Raw genomic sequence first — 18,050 nt, 5'->3', positions numbered from 1 at the left:
ATTGTGTAGTTTGATTATAGGTATTAAGTATCGGCCTGTACGGACGTGTCTTAGCGACTTAGCGGGCCTATCTAAACGTTTTTTATAAGTTAATAACATTTATAAATGACCATTTTAGCATTGATTTTTGTACATTTTCCTTTTTTTTCAAAAACCTTAGAAATTTCTGAAAAATTGCTAGAAATTAGCACAGAAAGAATGAACGTGCCGACGAGATTGCTTACTAAATGAATTTACCGGTTTTTTTTAAAATTAGGAGTCGATGAAGACATTTCATCTACTGCTGAACGAGACGTCCCGCCGCCTTCAGGCCCTCACGAGGAGACTCGGCACCTGCGTGGACAAGTCGAGGCCGTACTACGATGCCCTGGGACAGGCGGTGGCAGCACGCTCCGAGTGTCAAAAAGCAGCAGTCCAATTTCAAAGAGCTAGTGGTCAGTACAATCACTCCAAATTTTTTATTTCTCAGGTGAACCATCGAACTCACGGCCGACAAGTGTGCTTAGTGCGAGTTTTTTTATGTTCTCGATAGACTGACACGGTACCTAGTGCAGTAGTGGTCTATTCCCACATCGAGCAAAGATTCGTTATTTTATTATTATTACAAGCGGCACGTTCCGGCTGCGCTCGGGTCTTTAACAAAAATTCAACGATATTTAACTTTTATTTTTTAAAATAAAAGAACACCTATTGCGGCATAACTACAACAATTAGATATATACTGTCGCGATACTTCGTGTAAATATTAATGTGTTCTACAAAGTCGTAGTGTATCATTTTATTCTATCGTCAATCGTTTTAGCGGGGCACGCGATGTAAAGAATATTTTAGGTAATTTTTTTACACCTTGGATTACATTATTGAAGTTTTAGAAGGATCCCAAATTTTTTTCAAAAAAGATTATAAGCCTATGTCACTCGGGAATAGTGTAGCTTTCAAACAGTGAAAGAATTTTTCAAATCGGTTCAGTAGTTTCGGAGCCTATTCAATACAAACAAATAAACAAATCTTTCCTCTTTATAATATTACTAGCGATCCGCCCTCGCTTCGCTTCCGAAACATTAAAACACACATGAATCCAAAAAAATAAAATAAAAAGAAATTTAAAAAAAGTAGCCTATGTTCATCAGAGACAATGTCGGCTTCTAATGGAAAAATAATTTTTCAAATCGGTCCAGTAGTTTCGGAGCCTATTCGAAACAAACAAACAAACAAATCTTTCCTCTTTATAATATTATATTAGTAATATTATAATTATTATTATTATAGCGCAAAACAAAGCAGTAGATTATGGCCTAATTTCGAACAACGCTGGGCGAACATTGGCAGTAAGAAAAAAATCCCTTTCCAAAATTTGTTATTTCGAATTTCTCAACGGTAGGTAACTTATTATGTACGAATCAGTGTGCTTAGTATGAGTTTTTTAACGCTCTCGATAGCGTAAAAGTTAACTCAAATTTGTATTGAGTTGGAACGTTTACCTACGCTGGCCGCTAGAGGCGCTGTTTCAACTGCATACAAATTTTAGTTAACTTTTACGCTATCGAGAACTTTAAAAAACTCGCACTAAGCACTCTGTTTATTGGTTACCGGTGCCCGTAGACATCAACAAAACTAAAATGCTGCCACTTATCTTGAAGCGTAAGTTCTGGGTCTGGTAAGTAAATTTTGATTACAGACAGTGAATAGTCAGCTGTCATTACAAAGCTAATGCAGATTGTTATGTTACGTATAGCAGTAGGTACGTAATAGAGGTTATCTCTAAAGAACACATTTGAGATTCGTTTCTATTGCAAAAAAACGCCGCTGAAGTCAAAATGAATTATTTTAGATCACTTCTACTAATTTAAAGTGAAATAAACAAAAATTATCAAACTTTTTTTTAACCTCCATGGTTTTAGGAAGCGTCAGTATCTTGAATTGTGTTAAATTGCGTGCTTTGCTAAAAACATATGGAATTATTCATTTTGAAATCATATTTGTTTCGTGTTATCTTGTGTGGAATCTATTATCTAACTCTGTCTTCATTGTTGAGAACAAACTTACTAACTAAATAAACCCGATACAAATAATATATTTAAATTAATGTATTATAAGAAACAAAATATAAGAATCAAGGAAAGAATTGGTGATATTTCACAAAAAACTAATTCGTGGTTTCGTCATTTTCAATGGAAGTTTGCATTTACCTTTCGGAACCTTACCTTACCTTACCTTTACCTTACTGTTCGGAACTTTTCCGTACAATATTGACACTGGAGGTCTCCCGAACATTGACCCCAGCTCGGCGGAAGATATTCTATATATAAATAACGTTATTGATATAAAAAATTATAACAATCATTTTATACGTTTTAATCTCAAAACAGAATGTTTCAACGGAAGCGCTCAGTACGTTGGAAACTTCACAAACGGAAAAATTACGTTGGAATCTATTTTAGAAAAGTATTTGAAAAGCAAAGAATTATGTTTGGAAATATTGAAAAAAAACAAGTTTAAAGGTCATAGGCGACGGTTGCGAGCCCACTCGTAAACTGAAGAGTTAGTATTTTGGAAAGCTTAAACGACAAAGGGAAGATCTTCCACCGAGCTGCGACATTGCTCAGTAGACCGACGGTCCAAATGTTATTGTTCGGAACTTGTATATATGCGATCTTATAATGTCGTAAGCGAGATTCAGGCATCCGTCAAATATCTTGCGTTGTATGATGGCTACCCGCCACAGTATCACGGGTTATATTAATTCGATTATACCGTATCGACCATATCGCATATTAAGAATCGAAGTGGCTCAACAAAAAAAATTAAGAAAATTCGTTTTATACTTTTAACGACTTATAAAAATGTGCTCTAGCAGTTTATAAAATATATTTAAAAAAAAATTTAAATTAAATTTAAATTTTAGTTATAAAAAGTAAAGTACACTTACCGTTTCTTTTAAATCAAGCGTACACCTTAAACTTTAAGAAATACGCTTCAAGGCTTAAAGTATTTATTAAAATCGAAACGAAAAAATTATAATTCTTCAATTACATTTTTGTCGTTTACCAAAAAAAAAAACTGAGGCACAAACAATGAGTAATGGAATGTATTTAAATAAAATGTTTGACGAAATAATTACATATTTGGTTTGTATACTTCTAATTATTTACACAAACGTATTCCCAGAGTACCTATTGTATATAATTGTCATTTTATATATGTATATAATAGTCATTTAGTAATTTACACCTCGTTTTTTATTACTACACTAGGTGAGTGTACGAGGTCACGGCGCGACTGGTGTTAAGTGATTATCGAAACCCATGAATATCATAAATTTAAAACCGCCGCCCCAACCTGAGAAATTCTGCTCTGTCGAGGTGGTCCGTGAGGAAATATTCGAGGTGCTTCCGTTATTTCGTTTTTAGCATCGAACCAAATGTCGCCGGAACAGAGTTCACCCCTAGTACTTGGAACTGCTGTGTTCTTCCACATGGCGTTACCCATAGACACAGCCCACTGAGTTTCTAACGCGCAATAGGTCGCGTTTCCGATCCGGTGATAGATTCTGCGAAGCACTGCTCTTGCTAGGGCCAGTGTTTGCAACACTCTGTTTGAGCCCCGTGAGCTCGTCACGTCAAGGAGAAGCTGAAATAGCCTCTCAAAGCTATCGGCATAGGTAGAGATAAATAAAAAAACAAACGAGTTACAAAAGGAGGTTTTAATAACAAGTAATAGTTTGGCAGCAACAGTTTCTTTTGTAATGTGGGCCGTATACTCGTCCAAAAAATACCATACTAATTGCTGCTTCGTGGCATTGGGTGGACTCACAATATGAGTGCTCTGAGGAATTGTTCGAGATGATACCGGCATCTCGTTTTCACTATCGCACCGCCCGCCACCGGAGTAGAGTTCATCCATACTACCTGGAGCCATTGCGGTCATCGACAGTGCGTTTCTAGAGGTCTTTTTTGCCACGTGCCATCCGGCTATGGAATGAGCTCCCCTCCATGGTGTTTCCCGAGCGCTATGACATGTCCTTCTTTAAACGAGGCTTGTGGAGAGTATTAAGCGGTAAGCAGCGGCTTGGCTTTGCCCCTAGCATTGCTGAAGTCCATGGGCAACGGTAACCACTCACCATCAGGTGGGCCGTAGGCTCGTCTGCCTACAAGGACAATAAAAAAAAAAAAAATGTACCGCCATTAACGTACCGTAAGGAAACATAAAAAAACATAGTCTGTTTTTAATACTACATTTTCGTTATTACTGTCCGTTTCAGATTAATTACGTTAAAAGGTATTTTATATATTAATATCGTGTCTGCGGAAGCGTACTGTGAATAATTCCATTAGCGTTGTATCAGTGGACAGAGACTTCCTGCGTTACGGACGCGGCGCGGCGGAGCGGTCAAGGTTCGTCCTTCAACACACGTTAATATGTAATACATTATCGATAGGCAACTACGACGGTAGGTACTTGTGAATACGAAGATCATAGATAATTAAGAAAGCTACACGGATACTAGAAGGGTTCTGCCAAAAGTAAATATTTAGAAGTTTAGGAGAAAATGCTCGTATATTTTTATACTTTTATTTAACTGGTGCGCGCAATTAGTGATCTGTGTGGAAAGATTCTTCGCACGTATATGTGTAACAGAATCCTTCATTATACGTTTCTCGATATGGCTCTGCGATATCTAAAACTACATTATAAATGTTGAAATTCACGTGCGCTTGTTTTTTTTATTTAACCGACTTCAAAAAAGCAGGAGGCTCTCAATTCGACTGTATATTTTTTTTTTATGTTTGTTACCTCATAACTTTTGACTGGGTGAATCTGTTTTGACGATTCTTTTTTTATTAAAAAGCAGACGCTCCCCATGTGGTCCCATTACAATTTAGTCCAGTTCTGATAATGGTATGCATGAGAAAACCATATAAGTCTTAAATTTGCATTATGTACGTGCGCGACAAATAGATGAACAACTCAATGACTCAATATCACGCCAACCGGTTTCGGTAAAATATTGAGAAGAAATATTTAGCTCTCAATCAAATAAACCGAAGGGGTGACTGAAAATCGGCCCCAGTTTGGTGCATCCACTTTGGACAGCATCTTTTTGCCTCTTTTTTTGTTTTATTTTTTTATCTACCTGTAATAATCGAAATCTGTGTGAAAGGCATGTGTGATTTTATTATTATTAATATTATTATAGATAAACGAAGCGAAAAGATAAGGCAACACGAAGAAACAAACATAAACAACGATAGTTAGTTTTTTTTTTCATTTTTTTTTTTCGATTTTATATTTCAGCAACACAACTCGCATTCATTCCGCCTACATGTAATTTAATAGCTCAATTTGTTTTAATTTGCTAATGCGTGTCAACGGTGAACTTTAGCGATTAACCAACGTGATGATATCACGCTACAAACATCATAGTACATATTTATTCTGTTAATATTTTATGGTTCACGATACGTTGTCAAGGTCATGTAGTATGTATCGATACTAAAGATAGCTATAAATGAATGAATGGCGATCAGTTTTACGTACAGTATTCAGTGATATCGAATGGTAACGGATTTGAATCGGCCGTGACCTCGCAGTGATTTGATGAAATTAAGGAAATATCCTGTTTAATGTTGTCGCGAAGCGGTCCCGTGTTTGCGTTTTCAATGATGGGGCAGTAATAAAAGACACGCTGGCGTGTACGTTGTGATCTGTATTTGGTCGAATAATCACATCGAGGGGTTGGGCTATATGGCATAAGGTTATTTGGTTTCAGAGACATTTTTGCAACTTTACACGAGAGTCATTTAAAGTTTAAAATTTGGAAGAAATATCATGACAAAAAAAAATCTTCGGCTATTTGTATGGGATAAATTTAATTGAAGTTCGTTTTTTTTTGTTATTGCTTATATAGGTGGAGGAACTCACAGCCCACCTTGTTAAGTGGTTACTGGAGCCCATAGACATCTACAACGTAAATGCGCCACCCATCTTGAGATATAAGTTCTAAGGTCTTATTCAACGGCTACTCCATCCTTCAAACCGAAACGCATTACTGCTTCACGGCATCTTCAACATATAGCTATGTTTTATTGGGTTGTTTTGTTACACCGGCAGACATGCAGCTCGTGCTATTTATTGCATTTAAATGTTATCAGGACTTATTTTATTTGTCATAGGTAGTGTTGTGAGACCAATTTTTGCGTGCTATCGATCTTAATAAGCAAAGCGTGCCGGGTACTAGCCCACTGAGTTTCTCGCCGGATCTTCTCAGTGGGTCGCGTTTCCGATCCGGTGGTAGATTCTGCGAAGCGCTACTCTTGCTAGGGTCAGTGTTAGCAACACTCCGGTTTGAGCCCCGTGAGCTCACCTACACACGTTAGGGTGAAGCTGAAATAGCCTCTCAAGGCTATCAGCATAGGTAGGGAAAAAAAAAGTGCCGGGTAGCGTCGCTTGCAATATGATAGATACGCCGATTTTATGTTGTAGTTGGTTTTGTTTTACTGCATAGGTAAAGAAGGTGTAGAAGACCAGTGAATTAGCTGACAACTCGCCTGGTGTTAAGGGTTTCCAGAGCCCATGGATATCACATGACCAATGCCCATCATTCGGGTTCACAAGTTATTACGCAAACTATAATATTTGCGGGCTTGATTTTTCTTATACGATGTTATTCCTTCGTCGTGGAAGCCGTTTAAGAGCATGCGTTAAGTACGCATATTGACTTTAACGAGATTTGAAGCTCGCTCTGTACTCGTACCAGGCGTATTATCCTTCAAGCCACGGCGACTTCAAAACGAGTGGTGGCTTTAATATTGTTACGAGCTGGGGTTGGGGATAAATAAAAATATTCCACCAAAGTACAAGTTAACACTGTGTTTGCACTTAGAACATTTAAAACACTCAACAATCACTTTAAAACCCTCAATTCGATTCTTCGGCTTCGCTTCAGATGATCCGTTCGTTGCATCGCTTCGCGTAGTTCCGGTTACTGACTAACTGCGTGTCATCCCTGCAACGCTTTTATAGCCGATACCACATCCCTAGAATTATCGAGAATATTTCACACAATTCTAGCACTGTGTTTCCGCTATCTGACAATAGATGGCGTTGTACGTCTCGAGCGTTCTAGGTGCTACGAGATCTTTTGATATTCGGCGATAGATGGCGTTACTCTTACCGGCGTAACCATATTATATAGTATTTGTGGTCTAAATTAAACACTTAACTTCACCAGTGTGCTTAGTGTGAGTTTTTTAACTTCTCGATCGCGTAAAAGTTAACTGAAATTTGTATTAATTTACGAAAAGTTTGAAGTTATTATTTATAATAATTTAAGACTTTTATCGTACACTTGTACATACCAGCGTACATCCCGCAGTTATTACTATAAACGCAAGTGCAAACATCGAACGATGATAATGTAAACAGACAAACATGTGTTATATATATTTTGATTAGATAAAGTTTTTGTACCGAACGCGGAAAGCTTATCAGTTCACCTTGTATGTTGCTTTGTTTAACGGGTAATCGAAATACTAAAATATTTACATTAGGTATATTTATCTAGAGCGTTTTAATGTTAATTGTTTTATATTGTTTGTTCTGTGAAAAATTTACATATATATGTTTTTTCTTTATTTTTTTATTGCTTGGATATTTGGACGACCTCACGCCGCATTTGGGGCTAAGTGGTTACCGGAGCCCATAGATATCGTAAATGTAAATGCCGCCACCCATCCTGAAACATGAGATCCGCCCTTCAAATCGAAACGGATTACTGATTCGCGGTAAAAATAGGCGGGCGGTGGTACCTACCCGTGCGGACTCACAATCCTACCACCAGCTTGTACCGTATGTTCCATGAGGAGTGAGGAGTGTTCATCCGTAATACCTAGAGCCACTGCGTTCTTCCACAGGCTCGTTACAGACATTTTTATTGGCACATACTATCCTGTTCGAAGTGGCGGGTTCGATCCCCGCACAGGATAACTATTTGTGTGATGAACACAGTAATTTGTACTGCATCTGGGTGTTTTCTATTTATTATATTATTATATTTTATTATATATTTACAACAAAAAGTAATTTAAGTAGTATATCCGTAATCTGGCACCCATAACACAAGCATTAAGCTTAGAGAATGTTATGTGAAAATACCAGTGCCCGTGTTTTAAAGGATGTTCCCGCCACAGTATCATATGACACTATGACATGTCTTTCTTCGAATGAGGCGTCCGGAGAGCACACAGCGGTGGACTTGCCTCTGTTATTGATGACGTCCATAAGCGCCGGAACATTTCACCATCAGGTAGACATTTGCAGAAACAATGTGTTAATATTCGCTCTTATTAATTTTATCAACAGAACTCCACGCGGCGGCTAAGGAGACCGTGACACTGGCCGAACAAAGGTTCGTGAGCAAACAAGACGAGTGGCAGTTCGACAGTAACTGGCAAGAGGTCCTCAATCATGCCATCATCAAGGTATAACGACATCGCGTGATCTTAATGATATGTCACTAAACGAACAGTGCGATAGTAGAACGTTTGAAAATATTTGATTATAATAATATTTAACTGGTGGTGGTACGTTTTGTGAGTCCGCACGGGTACGTACCACCACCCGCCTATTTCTGCCATGAAGCAGTAATGCGTTTCGATTTGAAGGGTGGGACAGCCGTATACTTGAGACCTTAGAACTTATATCTCAAGGTGTGTGGCGCATTTATGTTATAGATGCCTATGGGCTCCAGTAACCACTTAACACCAGATGGGCTGTGAGCTCGTCCACCCATCTAAGCAATAAAAAAGAAAGATTAGTGAAACGCAAAAAAGGTTTTATTATAATAATATTATTGGTGGTAGGACATCTTGTGAATTCGCACGGATATGTGTACCACCACCCTGCCTGATTCTGGTTTGAAGCAGCAATGCGTTTCGGTTTGAAGGGTGCAGCCGATATACTGAAAAACTAAGAGTTGGAACTTATGTCTCAAGATGCATGACGGCATTTACCTTGTAGATGTCTATGGGCCAGCTAATACCAGGCGGGCCGTGAGTTCGTCCACACATTTTAGCAATAAAGGTATCAGGGTACTAGTGTTATGATGAGACGTCAAACTAAAATCATGTAATGTTCAGGTTATGGATGCCGAGAAACGAAAAGCGGAAAGCGGCCGCGAACACCAAAAGAAGGCGGCCGCTTACATCGCAGCCGAGAAGAAGGTATAAACCAATTTGACTCTGGTTATAGTGGCTACAATATAATGTTCCGTGCTCGTATCAAACTAAATCTAAAAACTAATCGTTTGGTGTCCAGGTAACGCAGTTGGAGGAGAATCTAAAACGGAACATAATCAAGTCGCGTCATTACTTTGAAGAGAAGAAGTTGTGCGACGAACAGCTGCAGACGCAAAACGAGAAAATCGAGAAGCTTCAGCGGCTAATAGCGGACGCGAAATTTCGGTACTCGAAGTCGTTGAAGGCTCTAGAGGAAATCTCTGAAGAGATCCACAGACGCCGCGGCGAGTATCCACCGGGGAAGGACAGCATACCTGTGGGACCTCGGGAGCCCGGAGTGGGAGCCGAACGGGATCCAATACACGACGAAATCAAGTTAGAAGATGAAGATTCTAGCCTCCAAGAGCTGCGTTTGAGGGTCCGCGAGCTAGCATTGAAGCCAATCGACAAGGCTGTGGAGACAGATGACGCGTGGGCCTTGGAGCTAAACGAGACCATAAATAAACTGGACCAACTCCTGATGATGAAAGAGAACAATCAACAAAAGAGATCTAAATTCACCGCCAGTACCCCTCAAAACTTATCAGCGCCCTCGACCAGCACGAACGTGGCTAAAAACGCTCACCCGCCCAGCGACTCCTGGAAACCGGACACGAATCTCGACAGGGTCAAATCGGCGAGTCGGGAGGCGGTCTACGAGCACACGAACCCGCCCATCAGCAAGACCGAGAAGTCAAAGAGCATGATGTCGCTGGACGTGTTGGCTCTCGCGCGGGATACGAACATCTTGGACCGCGAATCGTATCTAAAAGCCGTGATAGAGGATAAGTCGCCCACCGGCACGTACACGGAGAGCAATTCGGATCGCAACGAGAGTCCAGACGATATACTGATGGTGGAGTGCGACTCCAACGACTCCGCCCAGAACCCGGTCATCCGCATGACCAGCTCCACCGTCTCGGACAGCGACGACAGTTAAATTCACGTCGAGGAGTTAAAGGCTATTTGGGTTAAACAACATTTTGGAAATTTACCAGAGCCGTTTGATAAGTCGTCGTGTGGCCTAAGGGATAAGACGTCCGATGCATTCGTGTGTAGCGATGCACCGGTGTTCTAATCCCGCAGGCGGGTACCAATTTTTCTAATGTAACATCGTGTAATAAAAATGAAACTCACAAAATTATAATTTGCGTAATTACTGGTGGTAGGGCCTCTTGTGAGTCCGCGCGGGTAGATACCACCGCCCCGCCTATTTCTGCCGTGAAGCAGTCATGCGTTTCGGTTTGAAGGGTGGGGCAGCCGTTGTAACCATACTGAGACCTTAAACTCTTATCTCAAGGTGAGTGGCTTATTTACGTTATATATGTCTATGGGCTCCGGTAACCACATAGCACCTGGTAGGCAGTGAGCTCACCACCCATTTATGCAATAAATAAAAATTTGAAAAAATATCATTAGAAAAAATTCTCGAACTGTTGATGCTAATGACAAATTCAACACACCTTTAATTGCAAAGATATATGTCACCAAATAGCCTTTTACATCCCTTGATTTAACCTATTTCTATTCACGTTTCGTATTTGACGGTCAATCGATAGGGTTGTGACTTCAGCAGGACTCGGAGCAGCGCAGAGGGCTTGCCAATAATTTAATGATTTGGAAAACTTTATCACTTGTAGTCCGTAGGCAGGTAGGAACTTTTGAATTTCAAATTAATTTGGCGCGTGTTGTTGTGTAGAGTTTGTTAATTTTTTTGTTTGTTTTTAAACAATTAGTCAAATTGTTTCGCATTAAATTTTGTGTTGTGAAGTTTTTACCGGATTATTTTTACAATAAAATGTTAAATTGTAATTGTCTATTAACGAATGTAGATAGTTGCTCATGTTCCATTGGAGATATAGGTAGTTTTCCAATTACAGAGCATAATGCGACTCAGTGGCGCACAATGCCGAATTATGCTGAAGCTTAATTGGAACGTGGATTAGTTTTCAAATGCACCAGCAGAGTGCGCTAAGTTAGCACAGTTTTAATTAACATTAATTATTTCTAAGAAACTACGACGAAACGAAAGCCTTACAATTTTTTTCAACACTAAGTAATATTACTAACGATAATATAAACAAAATTTCGATCAATGACAACTTAAAGAAAAAACACTTGTCAATTTTCTGTCACTGAGTCGTTATCGATTGCGAGTATCACGCGAGAGCAGTACCTACTTTTGAGAGTGCTCGACTGTGCTTCGAGTTGCTGTAGTTGGAACATTCAACGTTGAGCATTATGCCACATTATGCGTTCTTGTGCTGTCATTGGAAAACTACCATAATCAAGGAATTGCGTTAGATTTTAACCGACTTCAAAAAAGGAGGACGTTCTCAATTCGACTGTATGCTTCTTTTTTATGTTTGTTATCTCATCACTTTTGACTGGGTGAATGGATTTTGATGATTTTTTTTTTATTAGAAAGCTGACGCTACCCTTGTGGTCCCATTTCAATTTAGTCCAGTTCTGATAATGGTATTCATGAGAAAACCATATAAGTCTTAAATTTGCATTAAGTACGTGCGCGACAAATAGATGAATATCTCAATAACTCAATATCACGCCAACCGATTTCGATGATTATTGTTTTTAGAGTATATTCATTTGTTTTTGAATATATATTTTTTTTCTATTTGAAGTCGGTTTTTGTTAAAGCATGTCTATTTAAAATTATTTATATATTGACAAGATCGTTTGTCTGTTTTGTTTGTTTATCTCGAATTCGGGATCACGGTGATATTATACAGACTGCACGACATCTCCCGTGTATTACGTTTACTGTATCTGACTCTACGGTTTTGTGAGCATTACATTGCTGGCTCGCAAAATATTAAGTTGCTAGTGCATTATGATGGTTGACATTGACATTATTGACATTACATTGACATTGACATTATTATTGACGGTTGACATTATGTGCAGGGGTGAAAGAATATTTGGTTTAAGCGATCCTTTTGCAACTCTTAGCCATTTAAAGGTTAGAATTTGAATATAGTCTCGCTAAAACTCGAGAACGGCTGGACCGATTTGGCTAATTTTGGTCTTGAATTATAATTTGTGGAAGTCCAGAGAAGCATTAAAAGGTAGATAGACATGAAAATGCTCGTAAATTAAATAAAAATAACCATTTTGTTTTGGACGGATTCCTTTTGTTTGTTTTAAGTTTATTTTATACAAAAGTTTAGGTCTTTTATATGTCGATTGAGGCACTACGAAGTCTGCCGGGTCAGTTAGTACCAAATAAAACGCACCTTTAATTAGGAAAATAAATGTGGCTTAAACCAGATAGCCTTGCACTCCTCGGTATTTTTACTCATGTTAGCTCGAATATAGGTATTATTTCGGCTTGAGAGTGGTCACCTAGTCCTCTGCCGGTCTTGTTCCTACCTATGCTGTAGCGTGACGGTCACTATTATGTTTAAATATCACTGGGCGGTCCATAGCGCCCTCACGAGCCATATCAATCCACCGAGCTTAATTCACAAATAGTTTATAATGTTAAGATGGAGTAATTGCGTTGTTTGAAAAATAAAGTCGTAGCGGCTCGGCTGCGCCCCTGGCATTGCTGTTGACCATGGGCGACGGTGAGAACTTTCCGTCACGTAAACTCATCTGCATGCATCGACAGCATAAATATAAGTAGTTTTAAGATTTTTTTATATCTTCAAATTGTAGAAGGAATCTGTGTGAAATAAGATTAATGAAATTCATAATAATATGTAGTATATGTGAAGTGTATTGCAATGGCGACCCGGATGTTCACAAAATGGTTGTCAGGTCACTTACCGCAGATGACGGATCGATTAGAAATCACAATTTACAATTAAATGTTTTTGTCTGCAAATCATTTGCACTCACGGCTTGCCAGCGCAGAACGTACCTTAAAACTGTACGATAAGACACTGATTTGATTTGTCAGTTGTAGGCTATATGTGATGTTTTAGTACAGAACACATTACACATTTACATTTGGTACTTGTTTAATGTTTGTGAATATCAGAACCTATGGTTGTCTAGTTGTTGTGAGTTAGTAAGTTTTGTTTCATTTGAGTTCTATATATAAATATTATTTACGGTACATATGATAGTATTTTCGATTTATGACTGTTGTCTTATTCAGATGATCGAATTCTCAATACATAGTTAAATAGAATCTAGAAATATCTGTGAGTGAACATTAATGTGCTCTATAGAATAGGATCTAGTTTTTTTGACACAGCTTAGTAGAATTGCTTAGATTTTAATTTGTTTGAAGTGCGCTCTTGAGCCCCCAAAAAAAAAAAAAAAATTATTAATTGCCTTCACACTAAATAAAATATAAATAAAAGAAAAAGGAAAAAGGAGGTGGCTCAGCTAATATTGTTCAAAGTCGATAAATCGAACCGAATCGAATCGAAAAATCGAAAGATAGAAGTTAGAAGCACCGTCTCAGTGTATTTAAAAGTGTTCGCGGAAAGAGAGTCAACTGAGATGGCGTCACAGTAGCTAGTGGAATCTATATATTAATACGTCAAGCAAAAACTTTGTACCCCTTTTTACGAAAATTGCGCGGACGGAGAATTATGAAATTTCTCACACTTATAAAGAATATAGAGAAGTAGTGCACAATGCTAATATTTTTTTTAAATAATGCATAAAAGATAATTTAAATCAATAAAGAAAACATAACACACTCTACCATGTATTTGACACAACACATACATAAAAATATACTCTTTGTTGTCAATTGGGAAACTTCTGTTATTGTTTAAAGTCTGTGGTCGAATTTAAAATAGATTAATATTGTTTGTCTTTAATATTATTGATCTATTAATATTGTTTGTCTTTAATATTATTGATCTATAGTGCAGTTTTGACAATAGTGTTTGACAATAGAACCATAAATAATGTTTAAACTTATAATTTTAATTAATTATAGTCGAATTTCGACTGCGGGGCCACTAGTGATTTTTAAAACTACCACAATTTGTTTAAAACTGCTATACTCATAACATTTCCACTTCCTACACTAGCGCTATTTCGGTGAGTCTCCCAACACTAACTTGCTATTTACATGTGGACACTTTTCAAATTATCCGATATACAAGATGGTGCTCCATATCTTTACCCTTCAGTCAAGCTAGGCTGTGTCGTTCATAGTTATAGATTAGGTTAAGTTATATGATATCTCAATTATTATATTTTCAATCCCAAATGTTTTGTTGTAAATCAGCGAGTGATTTATTCACAGTGCCTTCGTTGTATCGTTAAATCACAAAGTCAGTAACGAGAAGACTGCTACGGTTGGTACTTAAGTCGTTTATAGGTTAAGTTAATATTTTCCGCGGTTTTGTGGCAATTTGTTAATAAAAATATACACAAGATAATTAAACGGGTTCTTGTAGCGATTTTCAGTTGGACGTCTTAAGTTAGAGACTAGACGGGAATTATTATAATGGACGTAAAAATAAGTGTCTATGGTAACATAATATTAACCAATGACGTACTGTAGAGGACGCGTGATGGTTATTTCAAACTGATGGGATTATTTCGTGTAATTAAAATCATACGTGGTAGGACTTCTTGCGAGTACGCACGGGTAGGTACCACCACCCTGCCTATTTCTGCCGTGAAGCGGTAATGCGTTTCGGTTTGAAGGGTGAGGCAGCCGTTGTAACTATACTGAGAGCTTAGAACTCATATCTCAAGGTGGGTGGCGGCATTTGCGTTGTAGATGTCTATGGGCGCCAGTAACCACTTTACATAGGGTGGGCCGTGAGCTCGTCCACTCATCTAAGCAATAAAATAATAAAAATCAAGTTTGCGATAACTCTAATGTCGCAGCTTTGCACCGTGACTACACAAACAATTGTAGTGGGTACAAAACCATCAAATTGTATTTTTATAGCTCGCAACATTTTTCTGTCAAATTTCAAAGATTAATTCCAAAGGACGAGCTAATCGTGTTTTAACTTTACAATTATTCTTTGATAGCACTGAATGTTTTCAAATTGTCACAAAAACATAAATAACTGACCCAGTTTCAGCTAAACGATTTATTAACAAGATGAGGGTAGATTGATATACTCATTAATTTAAGTAGTTTTAGATGAAACATCGAATATTTCACTTGCAAAAGGGGATAAAATGATTTTACGACACGTTTAATTTTGATAAGTGTATATATTTAGGGTGTGTGGGAAACATACCGATATTGTATAGTAGGGAGCCGGACTGCATGCGTTCGAATTCAAGTCTCGCCTGTCCACCGCATCTTTGATTAGGGTACTTTGCATTCGTGTACTTTGTTCGAGTTTTTTAACTTCGCGATCGAATAAAAGTTAATTCGAATTTGTATGGAGTTGGAACAGCTTCCCTTCGTTTGCCGCTAGGGGCGCTGTTTCTAACTCCATACAAATTTGAGTTAAGTTTCACGAGCTCATCGTGTACGTTTGTCTCGTGTATATGTGTAAGTTTCTGGCTCCCGTAACATGAGATACTCAGACTTTGAGGTCGTTTGTGTGACACGATTGACCTCAAAACATCAGGAGCTTTTCCTACTAATCGTTAATAAAACGTATATCGTAATAATCGATTGTTGATATTGTTAGCGTGAATGTATTAGCGCTTAAATGTGGCCACGTAATCCATTGACTAACGCATGTAAAGTAATTTTACCCTGAACATTAATTCCGAATTCATATATCACAAAAGCTTTACTAACCCAAGGCACACTAGATATGTATTACGAATTACTTTAAATTTTAATGAATGTGTTATACAATTTAATAATCTGATGTCTCTTGTGTATGACTGGTGATTTACCGCACCATAGAGCTAGAGAGAAAGAGAGAGACATACATCAGATAATTGTCATCTCTGTCACTCGTACGCGAAACGTTTCATCAGAGTCGCACTTAGCTTGGCGTTACAAGTGGCTGTGCGGCGAGATGACGTCATAAAATACACTTACACGCATATGTTAGATGTATTCTTTTTCGCACCACTTCTTTCTTATCAGTGTTATTGAATAAACATTTAGCAACATTATGATTATAAATTATTTATTAAATAAAACTTAAAAGAAATTAATAAAGTTTGGCATTATTAACAATTGACAAACACATTCACTGCGACTCCAGTGTGCTTAGTGAGAGTTTTTTTAATGTTCTCTATAGCGTAAAAGTAACAACAGTAACTCGAATTTGTATGCAGTTTGGAACAGCGCCCCTACCGGCATACGTTCAAACTGCATACAATTTTGAGTTAACTTTTACGCTATCGAGAGCGTTAAGAAACTCGCACCAAACACAAAGGTCTTAAATCCTTTGACTAAACTATACGCTCTTGTGAAACTCAAATATCGCATTCTATTAATGTGGCGTGAACTTCCAACTACATAGTCATTTAAATGTGAAGTTGGGCTGACAGTGACCACCGCGTCGCCACGTATATACATGTGTTTAAAAGATATACAGTCAAACCTGGATAAGCGAGAGTTCAAGGGAGCACAATCTCATTCTCGCTTATAGAGGTTTCTCACTAACCCTAGTTTCTCGCTAATGCACCCTCTGAATTTCATTTAGCGATTTTCCGGATTCAAACGCATTCACTATTTTAAGTTTATCACTTAATGACAGTACTTTAATTCTCCGTTTTGACATGATGCAGAACAGAACTTTCCTTCGCAATTGACTAACGATAAACTGAGTAAGTCCGAGAAATAGGACGGTACACAGACACACGTGTCCATTCGAAAAGAATGCGATAAAATAACAATGTTATTTAGTTCCACGAAATAGAATAGGTTCAATATTGACGAGAAAACAATACAAAAACAATAGTAAGAAGTTCCACGAAAGTTAAGAATGAGTCATAAAATAGCAGATGTTAAATTTGTAATTTTTTTTGTCATTTGTTCCTCGTAAATATAATAAATAAATAAAGCTCGATTGTCGCTTATAGAGGTATAGATAAGTAGCAGTCTCACTTACGGAGGTCCATGAGGGAAAAACAACTCTCTCTTACAGAGGTTTCTGTTTCTCGCTAATAGAGGTTTTGGGAGCTTAAAATGACGGGTCCTGGCTATTACTCTCACTTATAGAGTTTTCTCACTTATCCAGTTCTCACTTACCCAGGTTTGACTGTACTATTTATAACAACAGACTACGCCACTGTCGTTACAACCGGACGGACACATTTGGATATTGTTCACTGAGCGATAACTGTTTCAAGTATACTGTATTTGAATTATAAAACTCTCCAAACGTAATATGACGTTTTACACTAGACCGTCAGTTACCAGACCAGTGAAATAAATTAATTGAAATAAATACAGTTCCGAGAGATGAAAATTAAAAAAACATCCGATATGTCCAATAAGAATCATTGCGTCACATAATTTGTTTATTTCAATAAAATCAGCTCCCAATCTCAAGAAAATGTCCTTCGTTGAATCAAATCCGAATCATTGAGAAGTGAGACTTCATGTAATAGACGCACTGTACACGGAATGTAATAATATTCAATAAATTGATGTTTAAAATTTTATTGTTTTATTGAAATATTCCTAATAATACGTTCCAAGTCCAACAAGACATGTTTCGGACGATGGCGGCTTTGCATTGCCCCGTTGCCTGTGTCGGACATGGCCACGTTAAGAGGGTTATCGTGTCGCGCCGCTTTGTCGAAGTAGTGTTCTGACGCTACCTTATGATACTTACGTATCGGTTCTAAATTTAAATCGTCGTGAAAGTCGATATTGCAGCGTGGGGTGCTGTGCGATTCTGAAAA

At 38.0% G+C, this 18,050-nt stretch overlaps 1 protein-coding gene across 1 annotated transcript in view; it reads left to right on the top strand.

Annotated features, from left to right (window-relative positions):
• Positions 1–17,802, top strand: part of LOC101735808 (SH3 domain-binding protein 5 homolog) — a 28,564-nt gene extending 10,762 nt beyond the window's left edge. The window contains exons 3-6 of the mRNA XM_004930435.5: positions 257–434; positions 8,362–8,480; positions 9,138–9,221; positions 9,316–17,802. Coding sequence (XP_004930492.1) covers positions 257–434; positions 8,362–8,480; positions 9,138–9,221; positions 9,316–10,215 — 1,281 coding nt within the window. The 3' untranslated portion in view covers positions 10,216–17,802. The remainder of the gene's footprint in view (positions 1–256; positions 435–8,361; positions 8,481–9,137; positions 9,222–9,315) is intronic.
• The last annotated feature ends 248 nt before the right edge of the window (positions 17,803–18,050 follow it).

This window comes from Bombyx mori, chromosome 10 (assembly GCF_030269925.1).
Source record: "Bombyx mori chromosome 10, ASM3026992v2".
NCBI classification, from domain to species: Eukaryota; Metazoa; Arthropoda; class Insecta; order Lepidoptera; family Bombycidae; genus Bombyx; species Bombyx mori.
Note: the sequence above shows the minus strand (reverse complement) of the source record. Positions and strands in the feature narration are given on the sequence as shown.